The following is an 18,271-nucleotide window of genomic DNA, read 5'->3' as shown; positions in this document are numbered from 1 at the left end:
TGGCTACTTCCTTCATCATGTACCTTTGTGTGATTTATCTTGTGACTCAGTCTGTCAGGGAAGATGTAGATGTAGATTGTGAAACATATAAAATGAGTAACAGAGTGTGTTAAGTAAGACAGACTGGGATTAAGGATAGAGAGGAGAGGACATGCAGAGTGACTTGGAATAAAGATATTTCCCAACGGCCACGACAACAACTGGAGTCTGTCTTCACTTTCCATCGAAGGACCTCTCTCTGCTATTTCCTTACATGGCGTTGACATCGGCAGGATTACGGTAAATCTTCTCCTGTGCGGGACGACGAGACAACAAGAGCGGTAAGTCAGTTACGCTTGTTGGGTATTGAGAGTGCGACGACCTGGCCACCCTTGATAGCATTCTATATTATCTGCTTACTAGTATTCTTGTGGTATAACCTGCTAAGTGTAGAGCCTTTGATATAATTGTTGAGATGCCTGGAGACGATAAGCCTCAGTATGTGGTGATGGCCACTGACCGTAAGCTCCCCCAGTTTACCGGGCTCCCGTCTAAACCGGGTGACCTAAACGTTGATGAATTTATACTCGAGTGTAAAAGGTCTTTTAAGGTTTGGGGGACGCCCAAAGACCAGCAGGGTTTTCTAGTCGGCCGCGCTTGCGTGGGAGAGGCAAAAGCACAAGTGCAGCTGCTAAACGACGCAAATAAAGATGATGTAGATATTGTTTTCGTGCACTTAAGGGAGGCATACGCCGATAAGGCTCCGTTTTCGGCCCTGATTCAGGCCTTCTATGCCCGCCAGCAGCTGCCCGGGGAGTCGATCAGACAATATTCCTTGGCGCTACAGACTGTCATGCGTCGCGCTAGCGACAAAGACGTCGATAACAAACAACTGCCAAACCCTGACCTCACCCTGCGAGACAAATTTATCGCAGGGCTTCGCGATCAGGCCCTTCGAAAAGACCTGCTTAAACTGATGAGGGAAAAGAATGACAGTAAGTTTAAGGACGTCAGAGAGGAAGCCCTACATTTAAGCGGGGAGTATGACGAGGAAATTAGATCAGAGCCGACCATGAGGGTGGCAATGCAGACGGCAGAGAGGCATAGCTCCCCAGACAGCAGTAGCTTGTGCGCCCAGGTTGCACAGTTAACGGTGGAACTCGCCGCCATTAAGGGGCACATGAGCCAACAGGGCGCAGCTAGTCAGCAGGGCGCACCCTTTCGCAGTTCATATAGGCCACGTGGCCTCCCGGGCGACAAGTGGACCCCCGACGGAAGGCCGATTTGCCGTCGGTGTGGCGGCCCTGGCCACATGGCCCGCGCGTGTTTTTCTGACTATAACCAAGGTAACACGTACAGCAACCCTCGCCCCGCCCCGTACACTGGCAGTCAGGGAAACTAAATCGTCCCGCGCCCGAAGCCGACGGAGTGGGACAAAACGTCCGGTCGCATGATTCAGTTTTCGTCAATAAATGTAGTGTAGACAGTCGCAACACCCTTAATGATGCCAGCCTGTTTAATAGGACTGTGGGAAAACAGCCAATAGTTTCAGCTATTTTCGATGGCGTGCCAGTTGACTGTTTGCTTGATACTGGGAGCCAAGTAACGACAATGAATAAGGAGTTCTTCTTTCGAAACTTTGGGGAAAAGGGGGAGCATTTACAAGACGCTAGTAGTTGGCTCTCTGTCACAGCTGCCAATGGCTTGCCCATTAAACAGGTTGGCTTCGCTGAAATGTGCATTGAAATTCTAGAACATAGGCTAGCAGATGTCGGAGTAATAGTAGTCGACGACAGCAGTAGCCGTGTCCCTGTAATTTTAGGGACCAATGTGATTGACCGATGTAAACTGTCGATCTTCCCCGGGAAGAAATCCAACTATGTACATAAGCTCCCGGGGGGTAAAGAAGGTGAGGCGTGGCAGAAGGCCTTGAGCTCACATGAACGCAGACAGGCCCTTGCTGACGATGATGGTAGAGTGGGTCTTGTTCGGGCGCCGGGGAGAAACGATATTGTAGTGCCGGCCCGAAACGAAATGGTTATCTATTGTAGAACGCGCCCTTCTGACAGCCCCTATACTGTCATTATCGAACCCCCTAACGAAGGGGTCCTGCCAAATGGCATTCTGGTCGCCAAGAGTTTTGCTGAAGTTAAACACGGTAGATGCCCCGTCCGTTTAGCAAATGTTACACTACGAGATATTACAATTGGCCGACATGCTATTTTGGGGGAGGCATTCCTTGCTGATGAAGTAAGGGAGTCAGAGAATTCTGTAAGGTTTCGTCATGACGACAAGCACGTTGTACATGTGGACTTGATCCGTACCTCTGATGACAGCTCCGATACGCCGACCGGCGATACGGAGAGCTTAAAAGAAATTATTCCCGGCTTAGACATTGACGAATCGCAGTTAACCCCCAATCAGCGCGACCAGCTAGCAGCACTTCTCCAGAAACACAAACATGCTTTTGCAAAAGATGATTCAGACTTTGGCTATACCACAACCGTGACGCATGAGATCCACACGGGTGACTCACCTCCTTGTCAGGAGCGATACAGGCGGGTTCCGCCCGCCTTGTACCAAGAGGTCAAGGATCATGTCGCCTATTTGTTAGATAAGGGTATCATTGAACACTCCACTAGTCCCTGGTCTAGTCCTTGTGTTTTAGTCAGAAAGAAATGCGGAGGATTGCGGTTTTGTGTAGATTACCGTAAATTAAATGCCAGGACGCATCGTGATTCGTTCCCCCTTCCGCGAATTGACGAGTCCCTTGATTGTTTGTCAGGTGCGAACTACTTTAGTACATTAGACTTAGCACAAGGCTATTATCAAGTTGGTATAGCTGAAGCTGACAAACCTAAGACAGCATTTTCGCTCCCCTGGGGCCATTTCCAATTCAACAGATTGAGCTTTGGCCTGGTCAACGGACCTGCATGTTTTCAACGATTAATGACCCATGTATTGGGAGAGTTTAATTTCACCACTCTGCTGATATACCTAGATGATGTAATGGTCTTCGGCAAGACGTTTGAGGAACATTTGCATAGGCTGGACGAAGTATTGACTCGCCTGGCGACCCACGGCTTGAAGCTGAAAGCTAGTAAATGTAAGCTGTTTGCTACTGAAGTTCAATACCTAGGTCATAGGGTTTCCGCACAGGGCATAGGGACGGATCCTGAGAAGGTAGCTGCTGTAAAAAATTGGCCAATTCCCCAGAATGCACGTGAGACCCGCAGCTTTGTCGCCTTCTGCTCCTACTACCGACGCTTTATCCCCAAATTTGCGCACATCGCTGCGCCGTTACATAAGATAGCAGGGCACACACAGAAGAAAAGTCTCCGCCAGTCATCCTGTGCCCCACGTGAATTTGTTTGGACAGACGACTGTCAGAAAGCTTTTGATGAACTAAGAAACACACTCATCTCGGCCCCCATTCTAGCGTACCCAGACTTTCAATCTCCGTTTACTCTGTACGTAGACGCAAGTCTCTCAGGCTTAGGTGCAGTCCTTTCTCAAGTTCAAGATAAGAAGGAGCGTGTTGTTGCGTACGCCTCCAGAGGGCTGCGGCCGAGCGAGCGGAACGCTGCGGATTATAGCTCCTTTCGACTCGAATTGTTAGCGCTAGTTTGGTCAGTAACAGATAAGTTTAAAGACTACCTGATTGGGTCAAAATTTACTGTGTATACGGATAATAATCCATTGGCTCATCTTCAAACTGCGTCCTTAGGCGCCGTTGAACAACGCTGGGCGGCGAAGCTCGCTAACTTCGATTACGACATTAAGTACCGACCTGGCAAATCTAATCAGAATGCCGACTCTCTTTCACGTCTCCCTCGTCATGGTGACGTGGACGAGAACACAGATGAATTGTACATTCCTGCTGATAGAACGTTTGAATGTTGTATGTCCTTGGCGCGTCCACCTGTACCCCAAACCCCGCTGGTAGCTAGAGTACTCAAAGCAGTTGCGCAACGCCCACCACGTGGTGGCACACCCCTGTTCCCCGGTCGCTCCGCTTCCGAATTACGCAGTCTCCAGCGGGACGACCCCGTGTTAGACCGAGTGCTGACATATGTCAGGCGCGGCAGACCACCAACCGACAAAGAGAGATTAAGAGAGGAGGGCGACGTAGCCGCGCTTCTTGCCCATTGGGACAGTCTTGACCTCCGACATGGGGTATTGCATAGGGTCATACCCACCCCCCACCCGGAAGGCTCAACCCAGCAGTTAGTTCTCCCACGTGTGTTACAGCGTGAAACCTTAGAAGCTTTACATGACCAAGCGGGTCATTTTGGTGTTGCTCGCACCCTTGATTTGGTAGAGAGTCGTTTCTTCTGGATAGGCATGCGGTCAGACATAGCACTCTATGTCCAGACCTGCCAGCGCTGTGGACTTCGGAAATTACCGAACCACACGACAAGGACGCCGTTAGTCAGTGTAAAGACTTCCGCCCCACTTGAGCTCGTTTGCATGGACTATTTGTCGGTTGAGAAATCTGTGGGCGGTTATGAGAATATCTTGGTAATTACGGACCACTTTACTCGCTTTGCCGTCGCCGTCCCGACCCGGAACCAAACCGCACTGACCACTGCGCGAGCGATATATAAATACTTCGTGATACCATACGGGTTTCCCACCCGACTCCACAGTGATCAGGGAGCCAACTTCGAGTCTTCGACCATCGCAGAGTTGTGCAAGCTCTACGGAGCTGTTAAATCTAGTACGACACCCTATCACCCGGCCGGGAATGGCCAGTGCGAGCGTTTTAATCGGACGCTCTTGACCCTGATCGGCACAATGGAAGTCGATAAGAAGAAACGTTGGGCCGAGTATCTCTCCCAACTAGTGCATGTGTATAATTGTACAAGACACACGACCACTAGTTATAGTCCGTATTATCTCATGTTTGGGAGAAGCGCCCGTCTTCCGATCGACATTTGGTTAGGTACTACAGATCATTCTAATCCATCCCGTAGCCCAGACGAGTGGGTACAGCAGCATTATAATAGTCTATGTGAGGCGTACAAATATGCCGCCGAGAACATAGAAATAGCTCAGGCACGGCAGAAACGTTATCATGACCGGAAGGTTCATGCCTCCCCTTTGTTACCAGGGGAACGGGTCCTTGTTCGTGATAGACGGACACGTGGCAAGCGTAAACTCAAGGACCGTTGGGAATCGACTCCCTATATAGTGAAAGAACGCCCAGATCCCGACCTCCCAGAATATGTTGTGCGACCTGAATCTGGGAAGGGCGCTGAACGCATGTTACACCGTGAACATTTGATGCCCTGTATGTTTCCGCCTCCGGTTCCTCGGAGAAAGGACCGCCAGTCGTCCCCTGTTAAGGGTTTGCATTGTTCGCGAGGGCACGAACAGACTCCCACCGGGGAGGTGTCGGTACCGCTCATAATTCCCATTGAACCACCACTCCCCCCAGCCCCAGCAGCCGATCAACACGAACCTGACCCCGATGATGACGAAGTTCCCCACATCCGGCGTTCGGAAAGAACAACCCAAGGCGTTCAGCCTCAGCGATTTGTTTCGTACCAGACGTATAATATGTCAACAAGCTTACCAGGGACAATTGAGAGTTCGTCTTCGCCACCCCGTGTCATGACCCGGTGCTTTTTAAACCTGATGAAATAAAGATGAAACAACGACATTGTGTTTTCCGCTCATTATTATCTTATTGCTATAAGCCAGGTAATAAATGTACGGGCGGGTCTGTAAGTCAGAGGGGGGAGGAGCTGACTGCTGGATGACGTCTGTGGAAAGCCAAACAATCGGGCGGCGTGGCCGGTTAGCGGTGACGTTTGGGCGTCATGAAGGCTCAGCTGATAGCGAAGTCAGTTAAATCCTAACCCCCAGGGCTTAGCTGAGGATAGGTAAGATATCTAATTAGTGAAATGATGAAGTATGTAGAAATGTGAAACCTAGTAGTAGGATAGCGTGTGGCCAGGTTGTCCGTTCTCTCTACCTTACAGCGTAATGTGACCCTGACGGCGGATGAGAGGCCACCATAGGCACCCGCCGACGGACACACCCACGGACCTGCAGCCTGATCTTCACAGTGACGTCAGCAGCCATCCGGCAGAGGCAGGACGCAGCGCCCATGGGGAGCATGCAGGTAGAAGTCATCTGACAGCGGACTGACCGCGCACCAGAGACGAGAAACCGGAGACGTCAGCGCAGACGGACATCCACGTGACGACGATCGGCAGACGGCAGACAGCCACCGATCGACGCCGCCGGGAGATGCATGTTTACTACGAACTCTTTGACTCTTTGTTTATTGAATCTGTTCGAAACTAATGATCTAATACGTTGAGAAATTTGAGGCATACATTGTACGAGTATCACGTTATGTATCGTCAAAGTTTGATACCATTAATGTAATGCGTATATAGTACTAATATTTCATACTATTCAAAAAAAAAATGTGGCTTTTCTGTTCACTCCTGTGTAAAAATCGCCGTGACTTCAAAATTCCTCAATGCGAGGACGCATTTCTTCAAACCAGGGGGATGTAATATAGTGCATATCAAGTATGTATAAGCAGATGTGTGTAGGTAGAGGAATTCCTTAGATTACTGAGAAATGGACATGGAGTATGACTAAGGCAGAGCAAGGCGGCACAAGGCAGTATGACTAAGGCTGTGCGAGGCCGTGCAACTCGGCACAAGGTTGTCCACTCCCCCTGAGACTGGCTACTTCCTTCATCATGTACCTTTGTGTGATTTATCTTGTGACTCAGTCTGTCAGGGAAGATGTAGATGTAGATTGTGAAACATATAAAATGAGTAACAGAGTGTGTTAAGTAAGACAGACTGGGATTAAGGATAGAGAGGAGAGGACATGCAGAGTGACTTGGAATAAAGATATTTCCCAACGGCCACGACAACAACTGGAGTCTGTCTTCACTTTCCATCGAAGGACCTCTCTCTGCTATTTCCTTACAAATGCTGTATGGATCTCGGAACAATCAGAAAAGTAATTTGTGTGACCGGTAAGGGTAGGGCCAGGGAGGACAGGTCGGACAAAGGCAGCTGCTGTTCGCCATGGTCAAGCTCGGGGTTGACGTCGTCATTTTATGGATCCGGGGACAGAAATATCTCTGTAAGGAAACACCAATCAAGGGACAACTCGCTTGTACTTAATCCTTGCGTACAACTGACATCATTTACAATCTACTAGTACTCAAGTGTGAAACGTTTGAAATAAACCGGCCTCTTGTTTCGGCCAGATCATCAATATCCTATTCTCTCTCTTCTTTTATTAAAGTTTATACAACAGTGATCTGGCACTCCCTTCAGTACTTAATATATGAAAGTTGACAGAATACTTAGCAAACGTCTCGATCAAATGGGCATGCGGGGGAGCGGACAAAAAAACTGGATACATGATACAAAGGTCACAACCTCTGCTTGGAGAGTACATTTGTCATGACTGTCGCATTTTGATGATTCGACTCCCTGGTAACAGCAATACAGAAGGTTCTTACAGAGCCGCTCCAATATGCATCTATCATTATTTACAGGCCACTTGAGACAGGAACATTGTTAATAAGCCGACCTTTCCAACGTGCAAGTCAAAGGTTAGAACATCCATCCCTTTGCCTTTCCAACCTTCTTGCTTAACGGCTTGAATCGTTTTACACCAATCGTTTGTTAGCGTCAATTTTCTTATCAACATTTCTGTTTAAATCTATTAAAGGTTAATTTTAACAAGGTTCAAAATTATTTTGAAGGTCTTAACAAAACAAACTTTTAAGGCCCAATATCTTACTCTCTTCTTTTCTTTCTCGACTTGAAATGGTTCGATTTTCCATTCTTCAGTTAATGTTGCGAATTTTAAAAAAAAATCTGCTAAAGCCATTTGCTTACAAAAGTTGTCTTGACCAATATCGTATTCTTTTCTTCCATTCTTTATCTAGATGGTTCCATTTCATTTTTCAGACATACCCAAACGACACGTTTTTATAACCTCTCCTACCGGTTAGATATGGTACTTCGAAGTTGGGTATTGTTGATTTACACTGTATTAATGACTCATGCATAAAGGTAACTATAACTATGGAATGAAAGAAGGTCGCAAAGACGGGAAGGAAACAGGGATTTCAACTGTTCCACTTTATTGTGACATAACCGAATACAGCCTGACAGAGATTATGTTTTAGATATGACAAATCTGTACTATCCTCAAGGAACGTCACGAGTTTAAAAAGTCATAATTCCATATTCATAGCATTTGTTTCTGAGGCGTACGCGTATATGTCCGGAAATCGTTATCAAACTTTCTCAAACACCATGGCTACCTTTACCTTTACTTTTTACACACTCAATTACAACCACTTGACATAGTTTTCAATATGTACATATATTTTGAATATTGTTACAGCTCATTATGCTGTCCATTATTGTAATGTCTTGCCTTTGTCAGCAGGGCGAGCCCTTTGTGATAGCCTCAGGCTAGTAAGTCAGCCCTGGCTGTGCGTGCAAAACAGCCAAACCAATGAAAAAATAAATGATTATTTTCACCAAAATAGTAATGAGATTCAATACATTAGTCGTTGAAAGATTCTGCGACTTCAAAGCCATGTAAGGGGAAGCAATACTGGACTCAACCAGAATCATCAGTCTATCTTGCTACAGCTAAGGATACAAATGAATAAATGCCTTTCATATAAAACTGCCCCTTTAATGAACTGAAAATAAGCCACCAAAACGTTTTGTTAACCTCACGAAAGCTACTCATTACAGAAAAATGGGGACACCTCGTCTTCCACTGCTTCAAACAACGAAATCAAACCAAGAAAGCTGGAATTGTATTCCATAATCTTTATTCAACTAACTTGATCCAGTTGTGCTCATTATCATCTTGTATAGTACCGCACCGTATACTGTTTCTGGATAATGTTGCATGTTGCAATTATACCTTGTGCAAAAACTTGGAAATACCACTTTTAATCATCAATAAAATATTCATACCCCTTAGAACTGTTGACAGGTACAATTCATTGTCTGGTTATATATCAAAGCGTTATCATCCATTCATTCCACACCCTAATAAAGTAGTCAATCAGTGCAATATGGTCAGAAGATCATTTCATGTCTCAACAAGATTTGCGTTCGGAGACCTCATATCTCCATTAACTATTTTGTTTATTCGAATGACTTACACATTTAAACATAGTATGACTGGTCCTAAACAACTCTTTCTCAACGAGTTAAAAATCTTCTTTTTTTCAGTAATATCTCTTAGAAAGTTTCTCTTAATGTTAGTTTATTAAAGAAAGGGAGAAAAATTTTCTATCTGCCACCCCGGCCGGGACTGCCAGCCAAAGCCCCCAGCCCGACGATTAGGCCAGGCTGAAGCCTGGTTGGACTTTGAAATATGTTCAAGGGCAGACCGCGGTCTGCCACCCGGCCGGGACCGCCAGCCGAGGCCCCCAGCCCGACGATCAGGCCGGGCTGAAGAGCCCGGCTGGACTTTGAAATATGTACATGGGCAGACCGCGGTCTGCCGACCGGCCGGGACCGCCAGCCGAGGCCCCCAGCCCGACGATCAGGCCGGGCTGAAGAGCCCGGCTGGACTTTGAAATATGTACAAGGGCAGACCGCGGTCTGCCACCCGGCCGGGACCGCCAGCCGAGGCCCCCAGCCCGACGATCAGGCCGGGCCGAAGAGCCCGGCTGGACTTTGAAATATGTACAAGGGCAGACCGCGGTCTGCCACCCGGCCGGGACCGCCAGCCGAGGCCCCCAGCCCGACGATCAGGCCGGGCCGAAGAGCCCGGCTGGACTTTGAAATATGTACAAGGGCAGACCGCGGTCTGCCATTCGGCCGGGACCGCCAGCCGAGGCCCCCAGCCCGACGATCAGGCCGGGCTGAAGAGCCCGGCTGGACTTTGAAATATGTACAAGGGCAGACCGCGGTCTGCCACCCGGCCGGGATCGCCAGCCGAGGCCCCCAGCCCGACGATCAGGCCGGGCTGAAGAGCCCGGCTGGACTTTGAAATATGTACAAGGGCAGACCGCGGTCTGCCACCCGGCCGGGACCGCCAGCCGAGGCCCCCAGCCCGACGATCAGGCCGGGCTGAAGAGCCCGGCTGGACTTTGAAATATGTACAAGGGCAGACCGCGGTCTGCCATCCGGCCGGGACCGCCAGCCGAGGCCCCCAGCCCGACGATCAGGCCGGGCTGAAGAGCCCGGCTGGACTTTGAAATATGTACAAGGGCAGACCGCGGTCTGCCACCCGGCCGGGACCGCCAGCCGAGGCCCCCAGCCCGACGATCAGGCCGGGCTGAAGAGCCCGGCTGGACTTTGAAATATGTACAAGAGCAGACCGCGGTCTGCCACCCGGCCGGGACCGCCAGCCGAGGCCCCCAGCCCGACGATCAGGCCGGGCTGAAGAGCCCGGCTGGACTTTGAAATATGTACAAGAGCAGACAGCGGTCTGCCACCCGGCCGGGACCGCCAGCCGAGGCCCCCAGCCCGACGATCAGGCCGGGCCGAAGAGCCCGGCTGGACTTTGAAATATGTACAAGGGCAGACCGCGGTCTGCCACCCGGCCGGGACCGCCAGCCGAGGCCCCCAGCCCGACGATCAGGCCGGGCCGAAGAGCCCGGCTGGACTTTGAAATATGTACAAGGGCAGACCGCGGTCTGCCATTCGGCCGGGACCGCCAGCCGAGGCCCCCAGCCCGACGATCAGGCCGGGCTGAAGAGCCCGGCTGGACTTTGAAATATGTACAAGGGCAGACCGCGGTCTGCCACCCGGCCGGGATCGCCAGCCGAGGCCCCCAGCCCGACGATCAGGCCGGGCTGAAGAGCCCGGCTGGACTTTGAAATATGTACAAGGGCAGACCGCGGTCTGCCACCCGGCCGGGACCGCCAGCCGAGGCCCCCAGCCCGACGATCAGGCCGGGCTGAAGAGCCCGGCTGGACTTTGAAATATGTACAAGAGCAGACAGCGGTCTGCCACCCGGCCGGGACCGCCAGCCGAGGCCCCCAGCCCGACGATCAGGCCGGGCCGAAGAGCCCGGCTGGACTTTGAAATATGTACAAGGGCAGACCGCGGTCTGCCACCCGGCCGGGACCGCCAGCCGAGGCCCCCAGCCCGACGATCAGGCCGGGCCGAAGAGCCCGGCTGGACTTTGAAATATGTAAAAGGGCAGACCGCGGTCTGCCATTCGGCCGGGACCGCCAGCCGAGGCCCCCAGCCCGACGATCAGGCCGGGCTGAAGAGCCCGGCTGGACTTTGAAATATGTACAAGGGCAGACCGCGGTCTGCCACCCGGCCGGGATCGCCAGCCGAGGCCCCCAGCCCGACGATCAGGCCGGGCTGAAGAGCCCGGCTGGACTTTGAAATATGTACAAGGGCAGACCGCGGTCTGCCACCCGGCCGGGACCGCCAGCCGAGGCCCCCAGCCCGACGATCAGGCCGGGCTGAAGAGCCCGGCTGGACTTTGAAATATGTACAAGGGCAGACCGCGGTCTGCCACCCGGCCGGGACCGCCAGCCGAGGCCCCCAGCCCGACGATCAGGCCGGGCTGAAGAGCCCGGCTGGACTTTGAAATATGTACAAGGGCAGACCGCGGTCTGCCACCCGGCCGGGACCGCCAGCCGAGGCCCCCAGCCCGACGATCAGGCCGGGCTGAAGAGCCCGGCTGGACTTTGAAATATGTACAAGGGCAGACCGCGGTCTGCCACCCGGCCGGGACCGCCAGCCGAGGCCCCCAGCCCGACGATCAGGCCGGGCTGAAGAGCCCGGCTGGACTTTGAAATATGTACAAGGGCAGACCGCGGTCTGCCACCCGGCCGGGACCGCCAGCCGAGGCCCCCAGCCCGACGATCAGGCCGGGCTGAAGAGCCCGGCTGGACTTTGAAATATGTACAAGGGCAGACCGCGGTCTGCCACCCGGCCGGGACCGCCAGCCGAGGCCCCCAGCCCGACGATCAGGCCGGGCTGAAGAGCCCGGCTGGACTTTGAAATATGTACAAGAGCAGACCGCGGTCTGCCACCCGGCCGGGACCGCCAGCCGAGGCCCCCAGCCCGACGATCAGGCCGGGCTGAAGAGCCCGGCTGGACTTTGAAATATGTACAAGGGCAGACCGCGGTCTGCCACCCGGCCGGGACCGCCAGCCGAGGCCCCCAGCCCGACGATCAGGCCGGGCTGAAGAGCCCGGCTGGACTTTGAAATATGTACAAGGGCAGACCGCGGTCTGCCACCCGGCCGGGACCGCCAGCCGAGGCCCCCAGCCCGACGATCAGGCCGGGCTGAAGAGCCCGGCTGGACTTTGAAATATGTACAAAAGCAGACCGCGGTCTGCCACCCGGCCGGGACCGCCAGCCGAGGCCCCCAGCCCGACGATCAGGCCGGGCTGAAGAGCCCGGCTGGACTTTGAAATATGTACAAGGGCAGACCGCGGTCTGCCACCCGGCCGGGACCGCCAGCCGAGGCCCCCAGCCCGACGATCAGGCCGGGCTAAAGAGCCCGGCTGGACTTTGAAATATGTACAAGGGCAGACCGCGGTCTGCCACCCGGCCGGGACCGCCAGCCGAGGCCCCCAGCCCGACGATCAGGCCGGGCTGAAGAGCCCGGCTGGACTTTGAAATATGTACAAGGGCAGACCGCGGTCTGCCACCCGGCCGGGACCGCCAGCCGAGGCCCCCAGCCCGACGATCAGGCCGGGCTGAAGAGCCCGGCTGGACTTTGAAATATGTACAAGGGCAGACCGCGGTCTGCCACCCGGCCGGGACCGCCAGCCGAGGCCCCCAGCCCGACGATCAGGCCGGGCTAGAGAGCCCGGCTGGACTTTGAAATATGTACAAGGGCAGACCGCGGTCTGCCACCCGGCCGGGACCGCCAGCCGAGGCCCCCAGCCCGACGATCAGGCCGGGCTGAAGAGCCCGGCTGGACTTTGAAATATGTACAAAAGCAGTCCGCGGTCTGCCACCCGGCCGGGACCGCCAGCCGAGGCCCCCAGCCCGACTTTCAGGCCGGGCTGAAGAGCCCGGCTGGACTTTGAAATATGTACAAGGGCAGACCGCGGTCTGCCACCCGGCCGGGACCGCCAGCCGAGGCCCCCAGCCCGACGATCAGGCCGGGCCGAAGAGCCCGGCTGGACTTTGAAATATGTACAAGGGCAGACCGCGGTCTGCCACCCGGCCGGGACCGCCAGCCGAGGCCCCCAGCCCGACGATCAGGCCGGGCCGAAGAGCCCGGCTGGACTTTGAAATATGTACAAGGGCAGACCGCGGTCTGCCATTCGGCCGGGACCGCCAGCCGAGGCCCCCAGCCCGACGATCAGGCCGGGCTGAAGAGCCCGGCTGGACTTTGAAATATGTACAAGGGCAGACCGCGGTCTGCCATCCGGCCGGGATCGCCAGCCGAGGCCCCCAGCCCGACGATCAGGCCGGGCTGAAGAGCCCGGCTGGACTTTGAAATATGTACAAGGGCAGACCGCGGTCTGCCACCCGGCCGGGACCGCCAGCCGAGGCCCCCAGCCCGACGATCAGGCCGGGCTGAAGAGCCCGGCTGGACTTTGAAATATGTACAAGGGCAGACCGCGGTCTGCCATCCGGCCGGGACCGCCAGCCGAGGCCCCCAGCCCGACGATCAGGCCGGGCTGAAGAGCCCGGCTGGACTTTGAAATATGTACAAGGGCAGACCGCGGTCTGCCACCCGGCCGGGACCGCCAGCCGAGGCCCCCAGCCCGACGATCAGGCCGGGCTGAAGAGCCCGGCTGGACTTTGAAATATGTACAAGAGCAGACCGCGGTCTGCCACCCGGCCGGGACCGCCAGCCGAGGCCCCCAGCCCGACGATCAGGCCGGGCCGAAGAGCCCGGCTGGACTTTGAAATATGTGCAAGAGCAGACAGCGGTCTGCCACCCGGCCGGGACCGCCAGCCGAGGCCCCCAGCCCGACGATCAGGCCGGGCCGAAGAGCCCGGCTGGACTTTGAAATATGTACAAGGGCAGACCGCGGTCTGCCACCCGGCCGGGACCGCCAGCCGAGGCCCCCAGCCCGACGATCAGGCCGGGCCGAAGAGCCCGGCTGGACTTTGAAATATGTACAAGGGCAGACCGCGGTCTGCCACCCGGCCGGGATCGCCAGCCGAGGCCCCCAGCCCGACGATCAGGCCGGGCTGAAGAGCCCGGCTGGACTTTGAAATATGTACAAGGGCAGACCGCGGTCTGCCACCCGGCCGGGATCGCCAGCCGAGGCCCCCAGCCCGACGATCAGGCCGGGCTGAAGAGCCCGGCTGGACTTTGAAATATGTACAAGGGCAGACCGCGGTCTGCCACCCGGCCGGGACCGCCAGCCGAGGCCCCCAGCCCGACGATCAGGCCGGGCTGAAGAGCCCGGCTGGACTTTGAAATATGTACAAGGGCAGACCGCGGTCTGCCACCCGGCCGGGACCGCCAGCCGAGGCCCCCAGCCCGACGATCAGGCCGGGCTGAAGAGCCCGGCTGGACTTTGAAATATGTACAAGGGCAGACCGCGGTCTGCCACCCGGCCGGGACCGCCAGCCGAGGCCCCCAGCCCGACGATCAGGCCGGGCTGAAGAGCCCGGCTGGACTTTGAAATATGTACAAGGGCAGACCGCGGTCTGCCACCCGGCCGGGACCGCCAGCCGAGGCCCCCAGCCCGACGATCAGGCCGGGCTGAAGAGCCCGGCTGGACTTTGAAATATGTACAAGGGCAGACCGCGGTCTGCCACCCGGCCGGGACCGCCAGCCGAGGCCCCCAGCCCGACGATCCGGCAGGGCTGAAGAGCCCGGCTGGACTTTGAAATATGTACAAAAGCAGACCGCGGTCTGCCACCCGGCCGGGACCGCCAGCCGAGGCCCCCAGCCCGACGATCAGGCCGGGCTGAAGAGCCCGGCTGGACTTTGAAATATGTACAAGGGCAGACCGCGGTCTGCCACCCGGCCGGGACAGCCAGCCGAGGCCCCCAGCCCGACGATCAGGCCGGGCTGAAGAGCCCGGCTGGACTTTGAAATATGTACAAGGGCAGACCGCGGTCTGCCACCCGGCCGGGACCGCCAGTGAAATATGTACAAGGGCAGACCGCGGTCTGCCACCCGGCCGGGACCGCCAGCCGAGGCCCCCAGCCCGACGATCAGGCCGGGCTGAAGAGCCCGGCTGGACTTTGAAATATGTACAAGGGCAGACCGCGGTCTGCCACCCGGCCGGGACCGCCAGCCGAGGCCCCCAGCCCGACGATCAGGCCGGGCTGAAGAGCCCGGCTGGACTTTGAAATATGTACAAGAGCAGACAGCGGTCTGCCACCCGGCCGGGACCGCCAGCCGAGGCCCCCAGCCCGACGATCAGGCCGGGCTGAAGAGCCCGGCAGGACTTTGAAATATGTACAAGAGCAGACAGCAGTCTGCCACCCGGCCGGGACCGCCAGCTGAGGCCCCCAGCCCGACGATCAGGCCGGGCTGAAGAGCCCGGCTGGACTTTGAAATATGTACAAAAGCAGAGCGGTCTGCCACCCGGCCGGGACCGCCAGCCGAGGCCCCCAGCCCGACGATCAGGCCGGGCTGAAGAGCCCGGCTGGACTTTGAAATATGTAAAAGGGCAGACCGCGGTCTGCCACCCGGCCGGGACCGCCAGCCAAGGCCTCCAGCCCGACGATCAGGCCGGGCTGAAGAGCCCGGCAGGACTTTGAAATATGTACAAGGGCAGACCGCGGTCTGCCACCCGGCCGGGACCGCCAGCCGAGGCCCCCAGCCCGACGATCAGGCCGGGCTGAAGAGCCCGGCTGGACTTTGAAATATGTACAAAAGCAGTCCGCGGTCTGCCACCCGGCCGGGACCGCAAGCCGAGGCCCCCAGCCCGACTTTCAGGCCGGGCTGAAGAGCCCGGCTGGACTTTGAAATATGTACAAGGGCAGACCGCGGTCTGCCACCCGGCCGGGACCGCCAGCCGAGGCCCCCAGCCCGACGATCAGGCCGGGCTGAAGAGCCCGGCTGGACTTTGAAATATGTACAAGGGCAGACCGCGGTCTGCCACCCGGCCGGGACCGCCAGTGAAATATGTACAAGGGCAGACCGCGGTTTGCCACCCGGCCGGGACCGCCAGTGAAATATGTACAAGGGCAGACCGCGGTCTGCCACCCGGCCGGGACCGCCAGCCGAGGCCCCCAGCCCGACGATCAGGCCGGGCTGAAGAGCCCGGCTGGACTTTGAAATATGTACAAGGGCAGACCGCGGTCTGCCACCCGGCCGGGACCGCCAGCCGAGGCCCCCAGCCCGACGATCAGGCCGGGCTGAAGAGCCCGGCTGGACTGTGAAATATGTACAAGGGCAGACCGCGGTCTGCCACCCGGCCGGGACCGCCAGTGAAATATGTACAAGGGCAGACCGCGGTCTGCCACCCGGCCGGGACCGCCAGCCGAGGCCCCCAGCCCGACGATCAGGCCGGGCTGAAGAGCCCGGCTGGACTTTGAAATATGTACAAGGGCAGACCGCGGTCTGCCACCCGGCCGGGACCGCCAGCCGAGGCCCCCAGCCCGACGATCAGGCCGGGCTGAAGAGCCCGGCTGGACTTTGAAATATGTACAAGAGCAGACAGCGGTCTGCCACCCGGCCGGGACCGCCAGCCGAGGCCCCCAGCCCGACGATCAGGCCGGGCTGAAGAGCCCGGCTGGACTTTGAAATATGTACAAGGGCAGACCGCGGTCTGCCACCCGGCCGGGACCGCCAGCCGAGGCCCCCAGCCCGACGATCAGGCCGGGCTGAAGAGCCCGGCTGGACTTTGAAATATGTACAAAAGCAGAGCGGTCTGCCACCCGGCCGGGACCGCCAGCCGAGGCCCCCAGCCCGACGATCAGGCCGGGCTGAAGAGCCCGGCTGGACTTTGAAATATGTACAAGGGCAGACCGCGGTCTGCCACCCGGCCGGGACCGCCAGCCGAGGCCCCCAGCCCGACGATCAGGCCGGGCTGAAGAGCCCGGCTGGACTTTGAAATATGTACAAGGGCAGACCGCGGTCTGCCACCCGGCCGGGACCGCCAGCCGAGGCCCCCAGCCCGACGATCAGGCCGGGCTGAAGAGCCCGGCTGGACTTTGAAATATGTACAAGGGCAGACCGCGGTCTGCCACCCGGCCGGGACCGCCAGCCGAGGCCCCCAGCCCGACGATCAGGCCGGGCTGAAGAGCCCGGCTGGACTTTGAAATATGTACAAGGGCAGACCGCGGTCTGCCACCCGGCCGGGACCGCCAGCCGAGGCCCCCAGCCCGACGATCAGGCCGGGCTGAAGAGCCCGGCTGGACTTTGAAATATGTACAAGGGCAGACCGCGGTCTGCCACCCGGCCGGGACCGCCAGCCGAGGCCCCCAGCCCGACGATCAGGCCGGGCTGAAGAGCCCGGCAGGACTTTGAAATATGTACAAGAGCAGACAGCAGTCTGCCACCCGGCCGGGACCGCCAGCTGAGGCCCCCAGCCCGACGATCAGGCCGGGCTGAAGAGCCCGGCTGGACTTTGAAATATGTACAAAAGCAGAGCGGTCTGCCACCCGGCCGGGACCGCCAGCCGAGGCCCCCAGCCCGACGATCAGGCCGGGCTGAAGAGCCCGGCTGGACTTTGAAATATGTACAAGGGCAGACCGCGGTCTGCCACCCGGCCGGGACCGCCAGCCGAGGCCCCCAGCCCGACGATCAGGCCGGGCTGAAGAGCCCGGCTGGACTTTGAAATATGTACAAGGGCAGACCGCGGTCTGCCACCCGGCCGGGACCGCCAGCCGAGGCCCCCAGCCCGACGATCAGGCCGGGCTGAAGAGCCCGGCTGGACTTTGAAATATGTACAAGGGCAGACCGCGGTCTGCCACCCGGCCGGGACCGCCAGCCGAGGCCCCCAGCCCGACGATCAGGCCGGGCTGAAGAGCCCGGCTGGACTTTGAAATATGTACAAGAGCAGACCGCGGTCTGCCACCCGGCCGGGACCGCCAGCCGAGGCCCCCAGCCCGACGATCAGGCCGGGCCGAAGAGCCCGGCTGGACTTTGAAATATGTACAAGAGCAGACAGCGGTCTGCCACCCGGCCGGGACCGCCAGCCGAGGCCCCCAGCCCGACGATCAGGCCGGGCCGAAGAGCCCGGCTGGACTTTGAAATATGTACAAGGGCAGACCGCGGTCTGCCACCCGGCCGGGACCGCCAGCCGAGGCCCCCAGCCCGACGATCAGGCCGGGCCGAAGAGCCCGGCTGGACTTTGAAATATGTACAAGGGCAGACCGCGGTCTGCCATTCGGCCGGGACCGCCAGCCGAGGCCCCCAGCCC

General features: G+C 57.3%; 1 protein-coding gene across 1 annotated transcript; it reads left to right on the top strand.

Annotated features, from left to right (window-relative positions):
• The first annotated feature begins 423 nt into the window (after positions 1-423).
• On the top strand, positions 424-1,423 carry LOC136425904 (uncharacterized). The gene has a single exon (XM_066414831.1). The coding sequence runs from the start codon at positions 455-457 to the stop codon at positions 1,379-1,381; it is 927 nt and encodes a 308-aa protein (XP_066270928.1). The 5' UTR covers positions 424-454; the 3' UTR covers positions 1,382-1,423.
• Positions 1,424-18,271: the final 16,848 nt, after the last annotated feature.

This window comes from Branchiostoma lanceolatum, chromosome 19 (assembly GCF_035083965.1).
Source record: "Branchiostoma lanceolatum isolate klBraLanc5 chromosome 19, klBraLanc5.hap2, whole genome shotgun sequence".
Classification (NCBI taxonomy): domain Eukaryota; kingdom Metazoa; phylum Chordata; class Leptocardii; order Amphioxiformes; family Branchiostomatidae; genus Branchiostoma; species Branchiostoma lanceolatum.
Note: the sequence above shows the minus strand (reverse complement) of the source record. Positions and strands in the feature narration are given on the sequence as shown.